The sequence below is a fragment of the Chanodichthys erythropterus genome, chromosome 13 (assembly GCF_024489055.1).
Source record: "Chanodichthys erythropterus isolate Z2021 chromosome 13, ASM2448905v1, whole genome shotgun sequence".
NCBI classification, from domain to species: domain Eukaryota; kingdom Metazoa; phylum Chordata; class Actinopteri; order Cypriniformes; family Xenocyprididae; genus Chanodichthys; species Chanodichthys erythropterus.
In genome coordinates, this window is record NC_090233.1 from 6,816,057 (window position 1) to 6,841,099 (window position 25,043).

The following is a 25,043-nucleotide window of genomic DNA, read 5'->3' on the forward strand; positions in this document are numbered from 1 at the left end:
TCTGTCATCATTTACTCACCATCATGTTGTTCCAAACATGTATGAGTTTTTTTTTTTTTTTTTCTGCTGAACACAAAAGAAGATATTTTTAAGAATGTTTGTAACCAGACAGTTGACGGTAGCCATTGACTTCCTACTATGGAAGTCAAAGGCTACTGTCAATTGTTTGATAAACATTCTTTAAAATATATTATTTTTTTTCAGAAGAAAGAAACTCATACAGGTTTGGAACAATGTAGGGGTGAATAAGTGATGACAAAAAGTTTCATTTTTAGGTGAACTATCCCTTTAATGAATTTTTTTTAGTTTTTTTTTTTTTTTTTTTATCAGAGATACAGTAAAACTCAATCTAGAGACCATGAAGAGACACTATCCATTTTGTAGTGGGATAGAGAAGGAGGGGGTCAATTTGGTTCTTTCAAACCAGTGGAGGGCAGCATTGTATAAACATGCCCTACGGAACCCCAGCTGTCTACATACTGTAAAGTGCATAAAAGGTTGCTGTCATTGAAAGCATCTGTAAAGTTGCTGGGAATTCTGCCAATAAAAATCTTTACTACAGCTTTACAGCTTTACGCAAGCAAAGTGATTAATGCAGCTAGACAACTAGACACATATTTATTATGCCTGCAGAATTTATATTAATTGAAAGTCTGCATTATTTGCGTATATTTCATATAGCCTATATCATTTATGCCCATATTATTTGTCAATTTCCCATTTGGAAAATCAAAAATCATTTGGTTCTGGTTCTTGATATGCCTTGTTGTGACCAGTTTTATGATGGTAAGTCAGATCCCAGATCAGCTTAAATAAATTTCTTCTCTTATCTCATTTTTGCCTGCTTTCCCCTTCCTGTTGATGTTATGAACAATGAGACGGAGGAAGATGAAGCATGAAGCAACAAGTGCATTCAGTATTTGCCCGGAATCAAAACCATTTGATCTTTAATAAAATAGATTTGCATGATCATTTGCATGATTTTTTTTTTGTTGTTTTTGTAAGTGTATCAGGATAAGCATATACTCATGCTAGTATTGCAGTACTGTCAATGCTCCTTTTATTTTTTACATTATTTTCATTCATTTAATATGAGCTATTTTGTTGCATTATCATTTTTTTTAAAAAGAAGAACCCAGTTCTTTATTAATTACTCAAGGAAAATTCATTTGTGAAATACAATAAACAGTCAGGCAGTGAAGCAACAACAACCTCCCCACATTAATTACCACCCCCTTCTCCCCTTACACAAACAGACCTATTCAACGACTACAAACATGCCATCATGGTGCAATGGTTGTGTGAAAACATGTACACACGCACATGTGTGTGTGAGTGCACGTCTGTGCGTGTTTATGCGTGTGCGTAGCCCAGCCTCGGAAGGAATGGCAGGACTCTGAGTTGGGGGACGTGCTCAGAGTGAACAAATCATGCTAATTGTTTTGGGAAGACTTTGAAAGTTAGACCCAAGATGAAGGCAGAGAAGGAGGCTTTCTCTTGGACATCAGCCGCTTTTGCAGCACCTCTCCTCTTGATCCTTGCAGTTCTGATCCACTCAGGTAAGAGGGACAAATGTAACTTTATACTGAATGACAACGCTGCACTGTTGGCCTTGAATGAGAGCTTGTGGCGTAGTAGTTAAAAAATGACAGAACATCTTTTAGTTTTATACTTTGTATAAGATTTTTCAAGGACTTCAGTGTTATAGCATATGTCATATGCTGGGGTGTTTGCAATGGGAAGAAACCAGAAAGTAACCATATTATCTATTAGTATGGTGAATGTGATTTCACCAAGTACGACATGTTCCTGGATCAACATCTTTGTTGATCCTGGAACAACATTCCAATCAACCAATCAGATTTGAGGGACATGTTTACTGTTTTTTTTGAGGGACATGTTTACTGGTGCTTCTACATCAATGTTATTCACCTATTTTCCCCTCTGATTTTAGGGATAAGTTATGGGTAGGATTAGGTTTAGGGGTAGGAGGTCAAGACTAAATTTTCGGACAGGAATGTTGTTCCAGGATCAACAAAATATGGCAAAAAATCACGGTGACCCTATTATAGACCAATACAGAATTTGTGCACTTTTGGACACTTCTGCCACATCAGCAAACAAATAATTCTAAAGCTTTGTTTTAAACTAATGTCACTTTTTTAGCTTTACTGAATTTTGTAAACAGTAACTGGTGTCATTGTGATGGATGGTTGGCTACCCAAATAGGTTACACTTTATTTCGATGGTCCACTTTAGACATTGTACTAAATATAAGTAACTTTGTAACTACGTCAACTAACTATCATTTGATTATTAGTAGAGTAGACTGTTAGATTATGGCGTTGACAAGTTGACGTTATCAAAGTTACTTATAGTCAGTAGAATGTCTGTTGGGGAGCATCAAAATAAATTGTTATCAGATATTAAGCAGACAGTCTACTAATACTCAAATGAGAGTTCTTTAACATCTAGTAGCAAAGTTACTTTTAGTTAGTTAAATATCTAAAGTGGACCATCGAAATAAAGTGTTTGCCCAAAAATTAAATGTTTTGCTTGCTTTCTTTAGAATAAATGGTTTGATTTGGTTATATAATGCTATGACATTCATACATTTTAAGAGTGACTAAATGTATGAAAAATACCTGGAATATTACTACCACACCCAAATGAAAATGAAAATAAAAAGTATAGAAAAAGACCCATGAGATGCTGTGTTTCTCTGTGATCTGTAAGTTTTTGCCTGTCCGGATGTACTACTCAGCAGTGTCAGAGCAGATTGCAGTATTGAGACAATAAGTTACTAGAAGGACAAAGATGGATGGACTACTTCATATTCCTATTTACAACATCATGAAAACCCATTTCTATCCCTACATCGTGACTACTTTAGAAGCTTGTTTGTGCTGTACAATTGGCCAATGTTGTCATCAACAGAGCCACAGGAGCCCCGTGTGTCACTTTTCATCTCATCACACTGATTGTTTGTCGCTCTGTGGGCCCTTTTCATTCCAGGAAATTGGGCCAAACAATTCAAGCTTTTGTGTTCTCATCTCTGGCAGGCCTTTCGCACTGTAAGCAGTTACCAGGGAGATGGGCTGTTTCCACACAGGCTTTATTTTGCTGGTTATCAGAGAAAGAGAATACTTTACATTAAATTACTTAAGGCTTTAAAAGCAAATACGCATATTAGAATGATTTCTGAAGGATCACTGAAGACTGGAATAGTTCCGCTTTGCCATTACAATAATAAGTTACATTTTAAAATATATTAAAATAGTAAACAGTTTTTTTATTGTAATAATATTTCACAATATTACAATTTTTACTGTTTTTTAATCATTGAATGCTGCCTTTGTGAGCATAGAAGACTTATTTCAAAAACATTAAGAAATCTTACCAACCCCAAACTTTAAAGCAGTAGTGTATCTTAACTAGTTGGTTGGATTTTGTCATTTATTTTCTGTCTGTGAACCTATCAGAACACACCTGTGATCCTTTTTTGGCCTGTAACCTAGCCATTTGCTATTACATATGTCATTTGGCTCATTAATGTCTGAAAGTGCTCAGTTTTAAAGGGTGTTTTAGGCTGTGCATGTGTGCAAGTGTCCTGTATGAAGGTTATGGTGTTGTTCTGTCTGGCAGTGGGATCTGATGAGTATTATTATGGCTTCATTTGCACAAGATTGCAGTGAAGTAAGACAGAAGGCAGGGAGAGGCCTTAACAAACTGACACATTAAGTGTAATCTTCCCTGTGTGTGTGGAAACAATAATAAGGGGAATGCTAAATCTACATGCACTAATGAACAATTATGTGAACACATATAACGTGAACACATATGGAACTTAAAGTCTGAATAAAATGCAAATTCCTCTAATTTTTAACCCGCTGGTGCTCTACAGTCATTTTGACAGTTTTGTTGAATGCACAAAAAAAAAAAAAAATGGACATGATTCAAAAAGGTTAAATGGTCCTGAAAAAAATAGTCACACTTGTTCTCCTTGCAGTCAAAAATGACATTAGAAATGAATGGGGAACTAATTTCATCTAGTGGAAACTTTTGGTACTGCACCCAAACTAAGTCTTACTGAAAGATAATTTTTTGAGGTATCAAGCTAAATTTGGAACAACTTTTTTAAATTCATGGCTTTGATTGAGTAAACGTCTTTTGGAAAATATATAGTTCATATATAAAATGAATATAGTATTCTTGTACGTTTTGCCATACTAATTTAAGTTCACTTAAAAAAAAAAAAATTATTTCACTTTATCAGTAATCTGCCAAGTGTCGTTTTTAACACTGCAGTCTGTAAGTTTTGCCTCTTTGTCACCATCTCTGTTTGAAACCTGCAATTGCAGTTATTTGCAGAATTATCATCTTTATGCGGGTTGTGCCTTGGCATGGCTCCTCAGCACGGATGAATCTAATGTTTTCTGTCAGTCACCACACAGTTGTAGATACCATGCTTCGAAATCACAGATTGTAGTCTTGGTAGTATGAACATTAGCATTAGCATTACCTGCAGATTTCAATTTCTGTAGCCACTCCACCGACCAAAGTCTTTTGCTTTTGACTACGGGTGAATCTCCAGTTGTCACTGATGACTGTCATTTATTCCTTTCTGGATTACAATCTGCCATCAAAATGATAAGTTTAATTATTGCAGCTGCTGTGAGAAAAGGGTATAAATGATCCACTACCAGCAGCATCCTCACAAGCCATATAGCTGGGACTCCTTCTTTAGGTAAACAGACGTGAAGTAATGACGCAAAGACAAACGAATGAATGCTCGAATTTCCCGTGGAAACCTATCAGTACCAGTTTTATTAGAAAACATTATTATAAGCTTACCATTGTGAATAGGCTAAGGTAAGGAGATAGTTTTGAACACTGGCTGGTTATGTACTTTTTTGATCATTTCATGATCATTTTTAACCAAAAAAGTTACGGACTGCAGCTTTCAAAAGAGACCAAACTTAAGTCTGTGCTCCAAAGCATTCAAGATTTATTACAATTTAATTTGGAAATTTCATTTTCAAGTCAATGCTCAAAAAGTGCATAAATACAATTTAGTATCATAAAATGCCCTGTTAAATAAAAAACATTATCAAACTAAAATATAGTATATTAATTTCATTGAACAAAAATCTGTTATGTTTGACCACAACAAGAAGAGCACCAGGTTAAATGCATGTTATTTATCTTATTGTGAATGTTTATTATTATAATTAAATAGCTTGTAATGTTTAATCAAAATATCATGAAGTGAATCCAAATGTCATCAACTGAATCTTACTGTTAAATGATAGACTTCTCTCTGATTGTATATATTCTGGATTAAATTTTTTTTTTAAAAATTGCTTTTTCAGATGAACATCACAAAAAGAACATACATACATAACGACTTTAAACGGTAAGTTCACGCAAAAATGAAAATAATGTCATTTATTACTCACCCTCATGCTGTTCCACACCCGCAAGACCTTCGTGCATCTTTGGAACACAAATTAAGATATTTCTGATGAAATCCGATGGCTCAGTGAGGCCTCCATAGCCAGCAATGACATTTCCTCTCTCAAGATCCATTAATGTACTAAAAACATATTTAAATCAGTTCATGTGAGTACAGTGGTTCAATATTAATATTATAAAGTGATGAGAATATTTTTGTTGCTCCAAAAAAAATAAATAAATAATGACGGCCGATTTCAAAACACTGGTTTAGGAAACTTCGGAGCATAATGAATCAGCGTGTCAAACTGCCAAACTGCTGAAATCACGTGACTTTGGCGCTCCGAACCACTGATTCGATATGCTGATTCATAATGCTCCAAAGCTTCCTGAAGCAGTGTTTTGGCGCACCAAAAATATTCTCATCACTTTATAATATTAATGTTGAACCACTGTACTCACATGAACTGATTTAAATATGTTTTTAGTACATTAATGGATCTTGAGAGAGGAAATGTCATTGCTGGCTATGCAGGCCTCACTGAGCCATCAGGTTTCATCAAAAATAGCTTAATTTGCGTTCCAAAGATTAACGAAGGTCTTATGGGTATGAGGGTGAGTAATAAATTAAATTTTTTCATTTTTGGGTGAACTAACCATTTAAAGACTGAAATGCTGAATTTTTATTTAATTGTGTTAAATAGCATCAGTCATACTTTATGCATGTGATAATTATGTAAGTATTAATTTATCAGACACTTTTGTCCTACATTGCACTTACTACAGGTTCAATCCTTCTAGAGGAGCCTGAGGTGAAGTGCTTTGCTCAAGAGCATAATGGCTCATGGCTCACTCCTTGTGTGGATCAAACCATTAACCTTCTGATTATGAACCCTGAGCTTTACCCACCGCACAACTTTTACACCACATGACCATAAGCTGGAAGCAGGAAATCCACTATATAGGCTTAAATTTAAGATTCATAAACAAATTAATAAACCTAATATGATGCATATTTGTCAGCCATAAATAAAACAGGTAAGATTTCCATACTCAAAAAAACATGGCATAGTTTATTGATAACTATTTGCATCCATTTGATTTGAACTTTCACTTGATCTCTTCACATTTTGACAAACTAACGTTAATCTCATAAATCAGATGTTTAATAGATGTTCACGTCACAGCAGGTGTTCAGGGGGTGAACATTACCAGTTTGGAGACGCTGATCAGAGGGACAGTAGGTGGAGAAGCTCTGCTCTCTGTCCGATACTCAAGCACCAGTCTGGATCCTCCTGTAATCAAATGGCAGCTGAAGAGGGACAAACCTGTTACAGTAGTCCAGTCCATTGGTACGGAGATCATTGGTAACCTGCGGCCGGAATACAGAGACCGTATCCTTGTGTTTGAGAATGGTACACTGCTGCTGCATAACCTCAGGCTGTCTGATGAGGGCACTTATGAAGTAGAGATCTCCATCACTGATGACACCTTTACTGGAGAGGGCAGCATCGATCTGACAGTGGATGGTAAGACTCTATTTTTTTTTTAAAAAAAAAGGAAATCAGACATTGTAGACATTTGTGTAAATCATACCAATAAAATACTGGCTGATATTTTACCAGAGCCAATCTCTAAGCCACACGTCCACATGGTCACTTCTACTGTTCTGGAACTGACAGAGAATTTCACATTAAACTGCACCCATGAAACGGGTACAAAGACCACCTATAGCTGGGCAAAAGGTGGTCTTCCATTACTAAATGAGACCCGTCTGCTGCTGTCAGCGAACCAGAAGGTCCTGACCATCACACGCGTTCAGGTTGTTGATGAAGATGTCTACAGTTGTATGGTGGAGAACCCTATTAGTAGCATGAGAAGTCTGCCAGTGAAACTCACAGTTTACAGTAAGAATGGGAACATTTGAACATAATGAACAATTTTTAAATACATTGATACTGTAATATATATTCTGTAAATATGTTTATGTAATATTTGCTGTTCGTTAAGAAACAAAATGGCTGAAACTTTTCTTGTTTCCAGAAAGGAGCTCCCTTTATATCATACTGTCCACAGTTGGAATCTTCCTCCTCGTCACCCTTGTAACAGTGTGTGCTTGCTGGAGGCCATCGAAAAAGTATGAATTTATTTTTCTTTGCCACTTATCCATCGTTAAGTTAACAAAATTAGTGTAAATTAAAGGGATAGTTCACACAAAGACAAAAATTCTGTCATTAATTCCTCATGTCGTTCCAAACCCATAAGACTTTCATTAATACACATATGAATTTGATGAAATCTGAGAGCTTTCTGTCCCTCCATTGACAGCTACGCAACTGACACTTTGAATCTTCAAAAAATTCATAGATTGTAAAACTAATCCATATGAATTGAGTGGTTTAGTCCAAATTTTTCAAAGAGACACAATTGCTTTATATGATGAACAGAATTAATTTAGGATTTTATTCACATATAAACATACATCTACTCACACATCAGTTGTGGTAAACAGAAGCTCAAGCATGTTTGCTTGACATGTGCGAGAACCAATGAGATTCATTCTCATGTTGCGCAGCATGTTTGAGCTTCGCCAAGAGGTTTGTTCTCGCGCGTCAAGCAGGTTTGGTTGAGCTTCTGTTGATGTTCGCTGATTGATGTTTATATGTGAATAAAAGACTAAATTAAGGCCCTGTTTACACTAGTACATTTTCATTTTAAAACGCATGAGTTTTGCTACGGTTATGCCTGTCGTTTACACTACGCCGGCATTTTCAAATCTCAAAAATGCAGACTTTCAAAAATGCTGCACACCCCGTTTTAGTTTGAAAACACTGGGGATGTGTTTCAGTATAAATTGAAAATGATAGCGTGGCTGCCCACGTTCACTCTGCGCATCTTTGACAACCGCATAAAAAATAAGACTGAACTGCAATCTTTGCTGGCTTTGTTGTTATTTTTAGTAGCCATTGTGCAGTAAACTCTGCACTCTTTTTTTTTTAAAGGTGCCATAGAACGTTTTTTTTTACAAGATGTAATATAAGTCTAAGGTGTCCCCTGAATGTGTCTGTGAAGTTGCAGCTCAAAATACCCCATAGTTTTTTTTTTAATAAATTTTTTTAACTGCCTATTTAGAGGCTTAATTAGAAATGCACCGATTCAGGCTGCGGCCCCTTTAATTGCTCGCGCTTTCCGCCCCCTCCCGAGCTCTCGACTCTATCATTGCATAAACAAAGTTCACACAGCTAATATAACCTTCAAAATGGATCTTTACAAAGTATTCGTCATGCAGCATGTCTAATCGCGTAAGTATGGTATTTATTTGGATGTTTACATTTGATTCTGAATGAGTTTGATAGTGCTCCGTGGCTAACGCTACACTGTTGGAGAGCTTTATAAAGAATTAAGTTGTGTCGGTGTTATGTTGAGATTCGCCTGTTCTTCGGAGGTCTTTTAAACAAATGAGATTTATATAAGAAGGAGGAAACAATGGAGTTTGAGACTCACTGTATGTCATTTCCATGTACTGAACTCTTGTTATTCAACTATGCCGAGGTAAATTCAATTTTCAATTCCATGGCACCCTTAATACTGGCTACCAATATGCGCAAAAGGCAACTGTTTACACTTGTACACACATGCCCAGTGTGCATGAATGGTCATGTGACATGTGTTTTCAGTTGTGTAGTATAGACTGTTTCTGAAACGCTGTATTAAATCAAAAACGCACTAGTGTACTGTTCATCAGTTCATCATATAAAATGATAGAATCTCAGAAAATATGGACTATAAATATCAACTTCTCAATGCTTCAAAGTGTCAGTTGCGTAGCTGTCCATGGAGGGACAGAAAGCTCTCAGATTTCATCAAAAAGATCTTCATTTGTGTTCCAAAGATGAACGAAAGTCTTACAGGTGTGGAACGACATGAGGGTGAGTAATTAATGACAGAATTTTCATTTTTGGGTGAACTAACCCTTTAACATATGTCACCATAAATACTTTCATTAACAGATCAAAAAAACAGAAGTCCAAAACTATTATACCAAGATCCATTCCACAAAACCACCACATCAGGTATCATGATGTCAAGCCTGAGGGTATGTATTCAATGTTATCAAGTTGTTACTTAATGTTGATTTACTGTCCATATCGAATGTTCATCAGAGTAAATATACTGAATATGCTGATATTACTTGATGATTTAAAAAAAATTGTTTTGATGTATAGTTGATCGAAATTATTTTGACTCATTCCTGTTTTTAAAAATAAGCAAAAATAGTGTACAAGCATGCACTTTGTATTTTTATTAAAGTATGTCATTCATTTTTCTCTATTATATTGTATTATATTATGTCATCTTATATTACATTATATTGTATAATATTACATTTTATTATATTATACTATATTTATATAGTTAAATGATCATGAGCACAGGATGCAATATGGGGCATTATATTATATTATATTATATTATATTATATTATATTATATTATATTATATTATATTATATTATATTATATTATATTATATTATAATATAATATAATATAATCTAATATAATATAATATAATATAATATAATATAATATAATATAATATATTATATTATATTATATTATATTTCATGATTAATTGTTCAATTATATACCTAGATGATGTCATCCCAATAATGACTGATCATGAGCGGAGGAATCCTGTATCACTTTACATCTTAAAAGAGAAGGTATTATGACATCATTATTTAATTTCCCTCTTCCAGCACACCCACACTTTATGGTTAAAAATAGCCTTTCAAGTGGATGAGTGGTCCATTACCTCAGTAGAGCTGTCTGTGAGTCAGAGAGCAAAGGTTGAAACCGTTTCTGCTTCAGAAACATTTCTTTGCATTACACATTAATATTCATGTTTTCACCACATATTCTAATATACAGTAGAATAGGTTATGATGTTATTATATCTGTGTTACAAGAATAGCCTAGAAGTTTTGCATGTCTTCATAATACGAAAGTGCAATGATGTAGGCGTGCGAAGACTGTAAATGCCTGCACTTGACATCCTCAGGATTCTCCTCCTGGCGAACCGCCATCAACATGTGAAACATGCACCTCCATTAGCAGCAGCCCTCCAAGCTACAGCAGCTCATTACCTCCTCCATCCGACTCGCTTGAGCCTCCGGCTCGCTCCTCTCGCAGATACCCTCGCACCTCCACCAAATCCCCACCGCACCATCGCCGGAGGAAAGGACACAGTGAGAGCCCACCAGCCCCCTCCTCGCCCCGCAGCCGAGAGTCCGGTCGAGTCTCACAGTCCTCGTCTCCAGCCAGGAAGCCTGAGGATCCATCCACCCCTCCACAAGAACCCAGAGGCTCCCCAAAAATATAGATATCGATGCACTGACCACGTCTGCCGAGCCCACATGCTGCAAAAAGTCAGATAATGACCTGCACAAATACTTTTGCATTAATGTATGTAAATATGTAAATACACATATATGTGTCTATGCTACAAAACTATGCATTTCAAACTTGTTTAGCTTTATCATGTTAAGACACGTTTTATTTGAAAGCACATTGGAAATGCTGAGTTGATCTAACACTCTAGGTCTCTTCAGGTTCTCTCTCAGAGATGTCACTGGAATGTGATTGTGTTGGCTTGGCAAAGCTTTCTAGCTACATCCGCCATCAAAACAGTTCTTCAGTGTTTTCTGACATAGTGTTCTCACACAGTTCCAGTAGTCCAGCGGTTCCCAACCTGGGGTCCGCATCTCGCTTTGCAGGACATCAGGGTTTGGAAGGGGGTGCGGGAATTATACACTCTAAAAAAATGCTTTGTTAAAAACTAACCAAGTCGGGTTGAAAATGTACTAACACAGCAATTGGATTGTTTTAACCCAGTGGTTGGGTTAAATGTTTGCCCAACGTGCTAGGCAGTTTTATTTAACCCAACTATTGTTTAAAAATTACTGATGGCTGGCTTAAATGAACCCCAAATAGGTTGGAAATTAGAAATCAGACACATAATTACTAGGCAACAATAATAATCAAAATGTGAACATTTATTAATAATCAATTTAATAAATATTTATTGTTTAATTATTATTCATTAAACACATTAATTAATGTTAATTTCCAACATATTTTGGGTTCATTTTTAGCAAGCAATACAGTAATTTTTAAACAATAGTTGAGTTAAATAAAACTACCCAGCAGGTTGTGCAAACATTTAACCCAATCGCTGGGTTTGTCCATTTTTAACCCAACTTAAAGTGATAGTTCACCCAAAAATGAAAATTTGATGTTTATCTGCTTACCCCCAGGGCATCCAAGATGTACAGGTGACTTCTTCAGTAGAACACAAATGATGATTTTTAACTCCAACCGTTGAGGTCTGTCAGTCGTATAATGCGTGTCAATAGGAACTCCATCTATAAGAGTCAAAAAAACATGCACAGACAAATCCAAATTAAACCCTGCGGCTCGTGACGACACATTGATGTCCTAAGACACGAAACGATCGGTTTGTGCGAGAAACCGAACAGTAGTTATATAATTTTTACCTCTAAAACACCACTATGTCCAACTGCCTTAAGCATCCAGTGTGTGAGGTCTGATTGCGCTCTGACGCCGGAAGTGATCTGTCGCACTCATTGAAGTATAAGCGCGAGACATCATTTCCGTCATCAGAACGCATTTTCAGACCTCACACACTGGATGCTAAAGGCAGTTGGACATAGTGGTGTTTTAGAGGTAAAAAATGATATAAATACTGTTCGGTTTCTCGCACAAACTGATCGTTTCGTGTCTTAGGACATCATTGTGTCGTCACGAGCCGCAGGGTTTAATTTGGATTTGTCTGTGCATGTTTTTTTTTACTCTTATAGATTGTGTTCCCATTGACATGCATTATACGACTGACAGACGGCGACGGTTGGAGTTAAAAATCATCATTTGTGTTCTACTGAAGAAACAAAGTCATCTGTACATCTTGGATGCCCTGGGGGTAAGCAGATAAACATCAAATTTTCCTTTTTGGGTGAACTATCCCTTTTAGTTGTTTTTAACCTAGCATTTTTTTATAGTGTATGCTTCTAGTTTAAATAGAGATGCGAAAAAACTACAACATAACTTGACAATACTTTTGTTCTACAGTGTAAATTACACACCCCCTTGCTGAAAATATATATAAATATTTTTTTAAAGCAGTTATATTTATTTGTTTCTAATAAGCAACTAAATAAGACACGTCACAGCAGGGGTATGAGTGTGTGCAGTTTGTTGTAGAACAAAACTTCAAAGTATCATCAAGTTATGTCTACCACAAGCATTATTTTACTCATAATTGAAAAACCTCATTATAAAACCCCATAGGAAAATCTCGAAAGAACCACTAGCGACCCAGCAACCACCTAGCAAGATCTGCATTCAAACTGGCCAAGTTTTCAGTAGTTTACAATTGTTGTAAACTTCCAGGCAATGCTTTGTCAAGCCAACAGTGAATATTTGTGTTTCCTTTTTTTTTTTTTTTTTTTTTTTTTAGTTTTTATTTCCTCATTCACTTGAAGAACATGAACTGGCCTGTTTTTATTTTGGTGAATGTTAATGACAAGTAGAGCTGATCTGTAAAGAAGATGTTAAATAAAATATTGAGAAAGACCTAAATGCAAACTTTCAGATATTTTATGAGATTTTACGCAGTGTTTCACCCGCTAATAATCTGAGTATTATGTAATCGTGTCTGTCTTGTTGAAGTTCATACTGTCCCTGAAAAGGGAGAGACAATGTGTGTGCTGATTCACACAAAAGACACAGTAGGCTCCTTGTTATGCATGGGCACGGCCGCTGAGAACAGGCATTGTAAAGGGAGCAGGCTGATCTTGTGTTGATTCTTACCCATGCATAAATGTATAAGTTGGTGACAGAAACCCAAATAAGCACAGAGAATGCTAATAACTTACCCTGTGGAAAAACAATGCCTCAAATAGTTTCAGGCATGAACAAGTTGTAAAAGACTACAATGAGAAGCATAAGTAGGACATTACATAACAACAATGGCTATTTAAAATGATAAAATGACTTCCTTTGTGCATTTAAAAAAAAATGTAAATAGATAAATAAAAACTCGGTTTTAAATTGATACACAATATACATTTGATTTATAATTTAAAAAAAATAGGGATATGAAATTCTGTGTAAAACCACCATATTTAATTTTAGTCGCTTAGGTTAGGTTAGGGCTTGGGAAAAAGTAGTATAATTGGCGTGGAACTAAAACGAGCATGTAGTCTTTTTCCTATCGAACCTACATTTAGCAGCACATCGGGCGTGACCAAATCGCTACAGCTTTTTGAGTGGCGTCACTTTCGACGAATAAAATCTTGACTTTACAAAGCTGTGGCCAATAGAATCATAAATGGGCGGGACTAAAGCAGTTGTGATTCGGTTAGCGTCATTGACAACGGAGTTTTAATTCTGTCAGATACAGAAGTAGAAATATGAACGTTATTTGCATGAGGACAGTAACAACTTAATGAATTCCCGTCCTTTAAAAAGACTCATATTAAGAAGGTTTGTTTTTGCTTGAAGGGTCAATGTTGTGCTTGCTAATTAAGGTCTGAACATCGAAAAGCCGTAAATGATAGTTATACCCATTCATATCTAACTTACCAGATTTTATACGAAAATGAATCAAGCAAGAACAGCTAAGGAAAGGGTTTGCTCTTCGATAACGCAAAAGAACGTATTAAAAGAAAATAAAAGGATAACCTCTGGACACAGAAGAAAGACCAAAGATGCGAGAGTGTTGGCAGAGAGGAACTCGGCTGTGGCGCCTGTGGGTGTTTGGGTGGAGAGTGGAGATGAGTGTCAGGAACATCCCGCGGTAAGAACTTGCATATGAGAGCTGGAGAGATGCAGTTAAACACGAGCTTCACCTGGTCTCTCGCTTATTAAATTATCTAACGTTAAGTTATTACAGTGATGATTTTGGTCTGTCACACATTTCTGACTTGGAAAAGGTGTCAAGAAACACTCCCACATTTGTTTTCTTTGATTTATGGGACAAAGAAATAACAGTAACTAGTTACGAACCAAAATCTAGACCCAAATTAACTGCCACTAAATTCTGGCTACAAAAACCCTGTTACATCGCCATATTATCAGGGTTGTTATATTTACAGCTAAAATTGAAATAAAATTAAACATTTAAAACTTACATTTTCAGCTTGTTGCCAATTCAGCATTTCAATTTTTTGTTTCGTTTGTTGAAGTACTAAAATAACTAAAATAGAAAATAAAAAATAATAAAACTAGACACATTTAAAAAATACAAACACAAATATAAAAATATAAACTAGCCGCCTAATTAAAAAAAATAATAATAATTATTTATATATATATATATATATATATATATATATATATATATATATATATATATATATATATATATATATATATATATATATAAACACTGGCTGTTATTTGTAATTATTTTCATTTATTTTATTATTTATAAATTGTGTCTATTTTAATAGGCTCACATTTATTTATTTATTATGTAAATTTGTTATTTATTTATTTATTTATTTATAATGTATGTTTTAATAAATAACATAATTCTGATTCTGTTTAGACATATCCCAAATTTTTTTTCAAAACTTGCAAACCCCAGATAAATAGGCTCATATTACATTATTATTAATTAAGGTTAAAGAAAAAAATACTTCAGGCCCTATTTTGTACCTATTTGTGGAAAGTTTCTGCTATCCAGGGATTTAATGTAAATCTAACCCTGTGTGTGGGGCAGGTCCGGGCTTTGCTTACGGAAGAGCTTCTAGAGGAGACCCGACGAGAGAAAGAGGAGAATCTGCGCCGATTTCAGGATGCAGTTCGTAAACGTATTTCGCAGCAGGCCCTTCTGCGCAAACAACAGCAGCTACTGAAATCATATGAGACCGTAAGAAATGTCTGTTAATGAGCAACAGAGGATGGCACTCTTTTTCTCTGAGAAGGGCACAATTTGTCTATTGACTGTAATTTTTACAGGCACAAGGCACAAATCCTGTGTTCTATGGAAAGAGTACTATTAATTATGTTAAATTATAGCATAAACTTTACACTGTTGTTCAAAAGTTTGGTGTCATTTTTAATGTTTTTTTCAGAAATCTCAAGTAATGAGAAGTTATGCTCATTTAGGATTCATTTATTTGAATAAACACAGTAAAAACTGTAATATTGTAAAATATTATTGCTATTGGAAATAACTGTTTTCTATTTTAATATATTTTAAAATGTAATTTATTCCTGTAATGGCAAAGCTGAATTTTCAGCATCATTACTCCAGTCTTCAGTGTTACATGATCCTGTAGAAATCATTCTAATATGCTGATTTGATGCTGAAAAAAATAAATAAATAAATAAAATCTTATTATTATCAATGTTGAAAATGTTGTTCTGCTTAATATTTATGTGGAAAACGAGATGCATTTTTTAAAGAATTAAAAAAAAAATCTTTAATGTAATTTTTTACAATGTAGGTGCGGCTCGCATGTACAATGTAATATATCTGTACTGAATAAAAGTATTATTTATTATATACTATTATATTATTTATTAATATTTACATTTTCAGTTTTAATTTTAGTTGAAGTTCTGTTGTAATTTTTAAAAATATATATATATATTTTCATTTATGCTTATTTCAGTTTGAGAAAATTTCAACTTAAGCTTATTTATGTTTTGCATCTAATATTAATATTGTATTTCAGCTTTACTTCAGTTATCGATAACACATTTTAATCATTTTAGTTTAGTTAACAATATCTGATAAAATTATTATTTAAAAAAAATCTTACTGACTCCAAACATTAAAACAGTAGTGAACATGGTATAAACAATTCCTAGTTTTCAGCACATCAAATATTTGTGAAAAGTGCCTTTAGTATTTTATTGTCTCCAACAACCATAAGCTTGAATAGCTGTGTGGAAAGTCATGACTCCTTATTCTATACCAAATGCTCAAATACCCACACTCAAAAAGTCATTTGTGTATTTTTATTTTTTTTTTCAGGTTGAATGTGAGGGTAAAGTATTGCACACTAGCAAAGCAGCCCATCGCCTTACTCCTCAAACCAATTTATTCCCTTCCTGGACACATGGGGAGCGAGCTATCTGCAGTCCCAGCTTTGTCAGTGCTCATGGGACAGAGGACATTTTTTCCACTCAGCACACGCATCATGTACATGTATTTACAGGCAGAACCTGATTTCATCAAGTACAACATGTTCCTGGATCAACATCTTTGTTGATCCTGGAGCAACATTCCAGTCAACCAATCAGATCTGAGGGACAATATTAGAGTTTATGTCAAGTTTACGCTTCCAACCAGGGTTAAGTGCTTCAACATCAGTGCTATACACATATCATGTCTCTCTGATTTTAGGGATAACTTAGGTTTAAGGGTAGGGATATGGTTAGGACAAAATTTTCGGACCAAAATGTTGTTCCAGGATCCACAAAATGTGTTCTTTTGCATCTATGTGAATCATTTTGTTTGCATGTTTTCATCAGAATCTAGATGTAAGGGAGTGATTCTTGACACTTTTTTCCAGGTCAGTAAAGTCAGGAAGCAGGTGAGACACAGACTAGCTGCTCGTCAAACAGTGCAAGAGGGAGATGAACTATCACAGCTACCTGGTGGGAGATGGAAAATATCCCCAGCTAGAAATGTGAGTCATGCATTTGGGTCATTTCTGAGACCTGAACTTTCAGTGTTGTGGTTTTAATATATTCACATTTGTTATATACAGAAACATGAATCACATACTTTAAGAGATCAGAAGGATTATACTGAAGGTTCAAATGATGGAGGAGAGGAAAATGAGCAGGATGTTGACACGGAAGATGAGCTGCTGTTGGGGCAACATGATCAGCCTTTTCATTTGCATCGCCAGAGAACCAAGACTGTAACTTTTCAGAATGATATGGTAAGAAGTCCTGTGTTAATAAAAAAGGAAGGAAAAGTTGGCACTCCACAGCTCCAGCTACCTGACTGCTATAGAAAATACCAACACTAAAATAAAATATCAAAAATAATGCAATTAATCCATACATACAAAGCAATAACATTATTAAAGAAAATGGAAATTATAACTATGTTAATAGACACACAATGTAAAAAAAAAAAAAAAAAGTGCATGTAAAAAAAAAAAAAAAAGTGCACAAGTTTTTATCACTGCTGGAAAGCAAGGCTTTGCTTATAAATGTGTCAGGGCTGCTACAATGCAGTAAGTGCTTCTGAGGAAGAACCATTATTTTCCAAAGTTTGTGAAGTTCGTGGCATAGGATCTTTGGAGGACATGAAGAGTAAACGATATGCATGAGAACAACATTATTTCCTGCTTTATTTGTGCACTCTGCCCATTAAATAAGTGTTGAATAGATTTACACATGCATGTCTTCAATGTTATCTACGGGTTTTATATCTAATGTATATCAAGGGTTTTAGATGACACAGACCCCCAAATATGATTACCCCCATATGGAAGCTTGTTTCCGCCACTGAATAAATAATAAAAAAGGTAATTGCGTCTTTTTTCTCAAATTGACATCTCGCATTTTTTTTCTCAGAATTGCGATGTAAACTTGCAATTGCAAGTTATGAAGTCAGAATTGCGTGACAAAGTCGCAATTGTGAGTTATACAGTCAGAATTGTGAGATATAAATTCCTATTTTTTCCTTAAAATTGGACTTTATAACTCGCAATTGCGAGTTTATATTTCATGGTTCTGAGAAAAGAAGTCAGAATTGCAAGAAAAAAGCCAGAATTGCGAGTTTATATTCTGCAATTGTAAGTTTATAACTCACAATTCTGACATTATAACTTGCAATTCTGACTTTATATTCTTATAATTAAAAAAAAAAGCCAAAATTGTGAGTCAGAATAAAAGCCAGTATAAAAAGTCACAATTACCTTTTTTATTTTTTATTTAGTGGCGGAAACAAGCTTACATACCCTCCTGCGAGGGACCTCCGTGATAAAATTTAAAAGGCAGTGATATGTATTCATGTATAAAGACCCAATTTATACTGTAAGAAATTTATATTATAAATAAAAAATATATTGTAAATTATTGAGTTTCTGCTTTGTTACATTATCAAGTTTTTTTCTTCTCACTAAAGTATTGTACTCTTAGAGGTCTGTCAAAGTTATAAGATACATTTAAACATTTTTTTTACATTCATATTCTCCAGATTTGATAATGTCACTATTTCTTTTTGCTTCTTATCATTGTGATAATTTTATTCTATTAAGACTACTTTTTAACACTAAAAACATAAAATGTCCATATAGCTTTGTAGGGGAAAAGTTAACAAAAAGTAATTGACTTTAGTCAGTGACAGTATAGAAGCAAATTATTTCATTTGGAAAAAAATATTTAGTTTTCTGGTCTTTGTAATATCACACACAATATTCTTCTCACACAGTACTTTTAAAACCAAAAATTATTCAGACATTATTTATATTTTTGATGTATTTTTACTAGTTGGTGCAGGACACTATAGTTCATTTATGTAATAGCAAAATAAAGTAAACTGTGACATATTATACCCAAAACTTCTTCATACAGTGGACTACCAGTAAAATTGATAAAAAAAAAACAACAACATTTGGAACCAAAAATTATTCAGACACTTTGACCTAACCATGTTTTGCTTAAGTGCTATCTGACATAATTAAGATAATTATTTTCTTACACAGTTTAACTCTGAGATCTTGTCATATTTTATTGCCATTTTTTTTTTTTTTTTTTTACTATAGTAAATAAACTGTATTAATGAATGAAATGTTGAAGGTGTCTGAATAAATTTTGGTTTGACTGTATAGCTGCTTTATATTTTAGACAAAATACTTGTAATGAGATACCAGGCTTTTGCATACTTAATTATTATTGTAATATAATTGATTTTCAGATTCACCTTTCCTTAAACATCATATAAAAACTGGTTGGTGGTGGTTGTTTTTTTATTTATTTTTTTTATTTATTATTATTATTATTATTATTATTTCACATATACCTTAGATAGCCCCTTCCTGATTAAGTTGGTGCTTCTGAATAAAGCTGTCTTACTTACACCAAATGGCCTTTATGAAATTTTTAACACAATATGTTATTATTTCATGTATACAATTTGGTGTCTCTGTAGGTCTATGAGCCAGATCCCATGGCTTCCTGCACAGGCTTCACAACTGACTACAGAGCTTCCCAAGTGCTTTGGCCTCATGAGAATCAAGAGGAGCTGAAGAGGCAGGTGAGGAATCACACTTTATTTAGAATAAAGTCTCCTCTTTAAATTATTTTATTAGGGAAAGTAATGTAGTTTTTATAAACATGCATGCAAATGAAACCGATTATCTGATTGTGAGCATATTACACTGAAAAAAAATATACATGATTCTTAAGTAGTCTAATGTTCAAAAGTTTCAGTAACATTTTTTAATGTTTTTGAAAGAAGTCTCTTTTGCGCACCAAGGCTGCATTTATTTGATAAAAAATATTAAAATACAGCAAATTACTGTAAATACAGTACATTACTGTTACATGTAAAATATTATTACAATTTAAAATAAATGGTTATTTTAATATATTTTAAAATGTAATTTATTCCATTGATTCCTTCAGAAATTATTCTAATATGCTGATTGGTGCTCAAGAAACATTTCTTATGATTATCAATGTTATCAACAGTTTTGCTGCTTAATATTTTGATGAAAATCATGATACATTTTTTCAGGATTCTCTGATAAATAGAATGTTCAAAAGAACAGTATTTATGAATTATATTGAATATTACTTTTTTTTTTACTGTTGCTTTTGATCAATTTAATGCATCCTTGCAGACTAAAAGATAACAGATAATATTTATTAAAAAAAAAAAAAAAAAAAGTTACTAACCTCTAACTTGTGAACTGTAGTGTTTTTAGTGTGTAGTCTTGATTTAGGTGGAGTCTTTTTTACAAAAAAAAATTATCATAATAATATTGTTTTCTTCAAGCGCTAACTGTATTGTTTCAGAGACAGTCTCAGTTCCTCATGTATCGACGTCACTTCATGGACATTGAGCGAGAGCAAGTGAAGGAGCACCAAAGGCACAGGAAACATCTGAAGAGAACTGCAAGGTCGAACCTCACCACATGTTCACGACATCACATGTTTGTCTCTTCGACCTTCTAGCAAATCTGAATTTTTTCTCTTTTCTGAAAAGGATGTCTATTTTCATTCCTTTCCACTTAATGATTGCTCACTTCTCTTTTGGTTTCTTTCCTGTTGTCAGACTACGGGAAACAGTTTACGTAGCTGAATAGTTACTGTAAAATAATAAACCAAAAATAAGACTGTGAGCAGGGTACCAGGTCTTTGTGACAAAGACCAATATAAAAAGACATGACTTAATATTCTAAAATGTAACTCCCATAACAAATACACAGATTTTAAAGTTCCTAGCAGTTTCTTTTTGATTCCCAGAAAAACACACATATTTTTAAAATGTTGTCATGTTTTCATCTATTGATTGATAAATGATTTAGGTAAAAATAAATAGATTCAAAATTAATTTATATGTATATGTGCACATATGTGCACTTTTTTATAACAAATAATAAAAAAAGTTTTATTTTAGTTAATTTTAGTAACCAGTCCCTATGCTTAACTGCATGTCTTTTGTACTATTGAAGCAAGTAACCACACATCATTTTCCTTTCATTAAGTTGTCCAAGAACACAAAAGACTTCATGTTGCGCTTTATATTATACTTTCTTTTATAAACCCGGAGAACTTTTTGCTGTGTGTAGGATTAAGAATGAAAAAGAACAACTCAGGAAAGCTGAAGAGAAGAAGATGGAAAGGCAGCGACAGCAGGAGGAAGAAAGAAAAGGCATGGCTGAGAGGGAGTATTTGATTTTGGAGCGATTGAGGCTTGATGAGGAGGAGGCAGCAGAGAAGGTAGAGCGACGAAAAAGAACAAAAAGGACCAAAGAAAGCAAACGGTACATACAGCCAATATATGCACAACTATTGTCATGTTATGAGTATGCTCCTTATAACCAAAAATACATTACTGTTCAAAAGTTTGGGGTAAGTAAGATTGTTTAATGATTTTGAAAGAACTCTCTTCTGCTCAACAAGGCTTCATTTATTTGATCAAAAAAACTGTAAAAACAGAAATATCAATGGAATATTACTCATTTAAAATCATTAATTGTTTTCTCTTTTAATATATTTTATAATGTAATTTATCCCTCTTCTAGCAAATCTGAATTTTTAGCATCATTACTCCAGTCTTCAGTGTCACATGACCCTTCAGAAGTCATTCTAATATGTTGAATGGCTGCTCAAGTAACATTAGCTATGTTTCCAAAGAAACAAATTTAATATAAGCGTATGTGTTCAAGAGAACCAAGTAGTCACTTCCTGGGAAATTGGAAAATATCTGTAATAAAAATGGAAGTTGCTGCAATCAGTGAAGCCACTGTGGCTCTTTTTTCCTTCATCATAAATGACTTGCGCCTCAGAGCATGCAGATGAAAACTATAAACGCTTTATGTATCTTGCGTTCTTTACTGTAACTTTTGATCAATTTAATGCATCCTTGCTGAATGAAACTTTCTTTAAAAAAAAAAAATCTTAAAGGGTTAATTCACCAAAAAAACAGAAAATTCTGTCATTACTTACTCACCCTCATGTAGTTCTACACCCGTAAGACCTTTGTTTATCTTCGGAACACAAATTAAGATTTTTTTGATGAAATCTGATGGCTCAGTGAGGCCTCTATTGCAAGATAATTAACATTTTAGTGCCCAGAAAGACATATTTAAAACAGTTCATGTGACTACAGTGGTTCAACCTTAATGTTATGAAGCAACGAGAATACTTTTTGTGAGGCAAAAGAACAAAATACCGACTTTTCAACAATATCTAGTGATGGCGGATTTCAAAACACTGCTTTGAAACTTTACAAATATTTTGTTTCGAATCAGTGGTTCGGATCGATTTCAGTAAACGAGGCTTCGTTACGCCATAAGTGTTTCGAAATTTCAATAGTTCATGTAACTTTGGCAGTTTGATACGCGATCCGAATCATTGATTCGAAACAAAAGATTAGTAAAGCTTCGAAGCAGTGTTTTGAAATCGGCCATCGCTAGATATTGTTGAAAAGTCATTTTTGTTTTTTGTTTTTGACGCACAAAAAGTATTCTCGTCGCTTTATATTAAGGTTGAACCACTGTAGTCACATGAACTTTTTAAATATGTCTTTAGTAGCTTTCTGGGCATTTGAAAGTGTTAATTATCTTGCTGGCAATGCAGGCCTCACTGAGCCATCAGATTTTATTAAAAATATCTTAATTTGTGTTCTGAAGATGAACGAAGAACTTACGGGTGTGAAACAACATGAGGGTGAGTAATAAATTACATAATTTTCATTTTTGGGTGATGATGACCGAAAACATAATGAATGCTAGTCTACACCATAAAAGCCATAACCATAAACAAACTGTAAATTCACCATAAAATATATTGGTTTACATTCAGTGGATCAGAATTGTGTTATAATAACTTGTAATGAGCTGTCATGGCATGTGATGATTCTATGACAGGTACATTGAGGCAATGCAGGCTCTACTGAAAGAGAAACTGGAGAAGGACAAAGTAGAGCTGCCTCCTCTGTGTTCCTGTGGAGACACTTTCTGGGACAGCCATCCTGATACCTGCGCCAACAACTGTATCTTCTACAACAATCCAAAAGGTAAACTGCTCACTCTGTATCCGTTTCCTTTTATATTTTAGGATAATTATAGAATATCCTATTGCTCCTTAAATGAAAATAATTTGAATGTCCTGTTATGCTGTGTATTGAGTTTTTGCCCTAACAAGCAGCAAGTGACTCAATATTTTTTTAGTTGCTTGGTTCCTATTTCTGTGGTTTTGTGTCAGATAGGTCCACCCACAGTGAAATATCATAGGTCCAAAGTCCTGCTCCTTATAATTATAGAATGAACTTCAGAAATGTTCCAATTGGTTGTGATTATGTTGTTGGAAAGGAAAGCTTGTCACGCTGTGCCTGGTTAGGAAATTATTTTACTCACAGTACCATGACTGGACAGACGATGCATGTGTGCCTCTGTCACAACATGTCATAACTGTAGATATTTTCCCAGACATTGTGAAGTTTATTCATGGATTTAGTTCATCATAGGAACAGCCTTATTTTAGAATGAGATGAAAACAAGTTTTGAATACCCTTATGAAAAATAAGTACACTTTGGCATACTTTTTAAAAGAGAACTTACGGTTATATAACTAAATGGAATTTTTCAGACACTTTACTAAATGTGATTTACAATTAAATGATAATGTATTATAGTTTAAATTTATATTAAAAGTGCTTTTTTTGACCCACTTAAGTTTAAGACTTAAGTACATCTTTATACGCAATCTCATAATTGTTTCTATTGTCTTTGAAATATGATTAAAATTGTACTGCCAAATATACTGACATTCTGAGAAGCATTTATGGTAAACTTTTATCGTTTGTATGTCAGTATTAGTAATTAAACATTTGTAATGAAGTTGCAAATTAGTACATATTAACTTTAAATGTAATATCAAATGCAAGTACTTTACATGTGCTTTTGTATGTTAGTCTGCACATCAAAATAAGTGTACTTCTTAAAAGCATGATCAAAAATTGTTAAAACATAATGATTTATAATGTACTTAAAAATAAAGTTTCATTTTACATTATTAAATATACAGTAAACCTGGCATCGTATATTATGAATATTGTTGGCTCCTTGACAAAGTGCTTTGTTCCTCACAAATAAAAGCATAAATGTAATGTATTTGTTTGTTTGTTTATTTATTTTTCTTCTCAGCGTATGCTCAGGCTCTGCAGTCTGTCTTGCTAAGCTGTGATCTGAAGGAAGGAGGCCTTGGACAATATTCATCCACCTGGAAGGCATCCTCTATGGATGTCCATTCCCAAAGGAAGTGATTGTATTAAATCTTTAAAATCATTACTGAATGTGTTTTAAGACTGGACAGCCTGAAGTCTTATGTTGTATTAACTTAAAAGGATAGTTCACCCAAAAATGAAAATTCTGTCATCATTTACTCAGCCTTAAGTTGTTCCAAACCTGTATGAATTTCTTTCTTCTGCTGAGCACAAAATAAGATATTTTGAAGAATGTCAGTAACCAAACAGTTGATGGACCCCATTGACTTCCATAGTATTATTTATTTTTATTTTTTTCATACTGTGGAAGTCAGTGGGGTTCATCAACTGTTCGGTTACCCATATTATTCAGAATATGTTCTTTTTTATTCAGCAGAAGAAGAAAAAAATTATACAGGTTTTTATTTTTGGGTGAACTATCCTTTTAATGAGTTCATGTTGTAATTTTTTTTGTATTGTACTCAGTGATGGTTTTAAATAAACGGAGATTAATGTGACCAAAATTTTTACTGTGTTAATAAACCTTACTGAACTGAGAAATTCCATTTTGTGGTTGTTTGTTGTGTCACAGGTTGG

At 34.0% G+C, this 25,043-nt stretch overlaps 2 protein-coding genes across 3 annotated transcripts; both read left to right on the forward strand.

Moving 5' to 3' along the window:
* The first annotated feature begins 1,459 nt into the window (after positions 1–1,459).
* Positions 1,460–11,638, forward strand: hepacamb (hepatic and glial cell adhesion molecule b). The gene is made up of 7 exons (XM_067407517.1): positions 1,460–1,559; positions 6,642–6,983; positions 7,080–7,361; positions 7,498–7,591; positions 9,465–9,550; positions 10,109–10,179; positions 10,518–11,638. Exons 1-7 carry the CDS (start codon positions 1,472–1,474, stop codon positions 10,836–10,838), a joined length of 1,284 nt encoding a protein of 427 aa, XP_067263618.1. The 5' UTR covers positions 1,460–1,471; the 3' UTR covers positions 10,839–11,638.
* Positions 11,639–13,880: 2,242 nt separating this feature from the next.
* On the forward strand, positions 13,881–24,955 carry ccdc15 (coiled-coil domain containing 15). Of its 2 annotated transcripts, none has more exons than XM_067407044.1 (10): positions 13,881–14,333; positions 15,261–15,410; positions 16,524–16,697; positions 17,065–17,181; positions 17,263–17,439; positions 19,662–19,766; positions 20,531–20,634; positions 21,307–21,501; positions 23,110–23,258; positions 24,388–24,955. In XM_067407044.1, exons 1-10 carry the CDS (start codon positions 14,136–14,138, stop codon positions 24,504–24,506), a joined length of 1,488 nt encoding a protein of 495 aa, XP_067263145.1. In that variant the 5' UTR covers positions 13,881–14,135; the 3' UTR covers positions 24,507–24,955. The 2 variants fall into 2 exon arrangements, with proteins under 2 accessions (XP_067263145.1, XP_067263146.1); XM_067407045.1 differs by having other exon boundaries at positions 16,524–16,691.
* Positions 24,956–25,043: the final 88 nt, after the last annotated feature.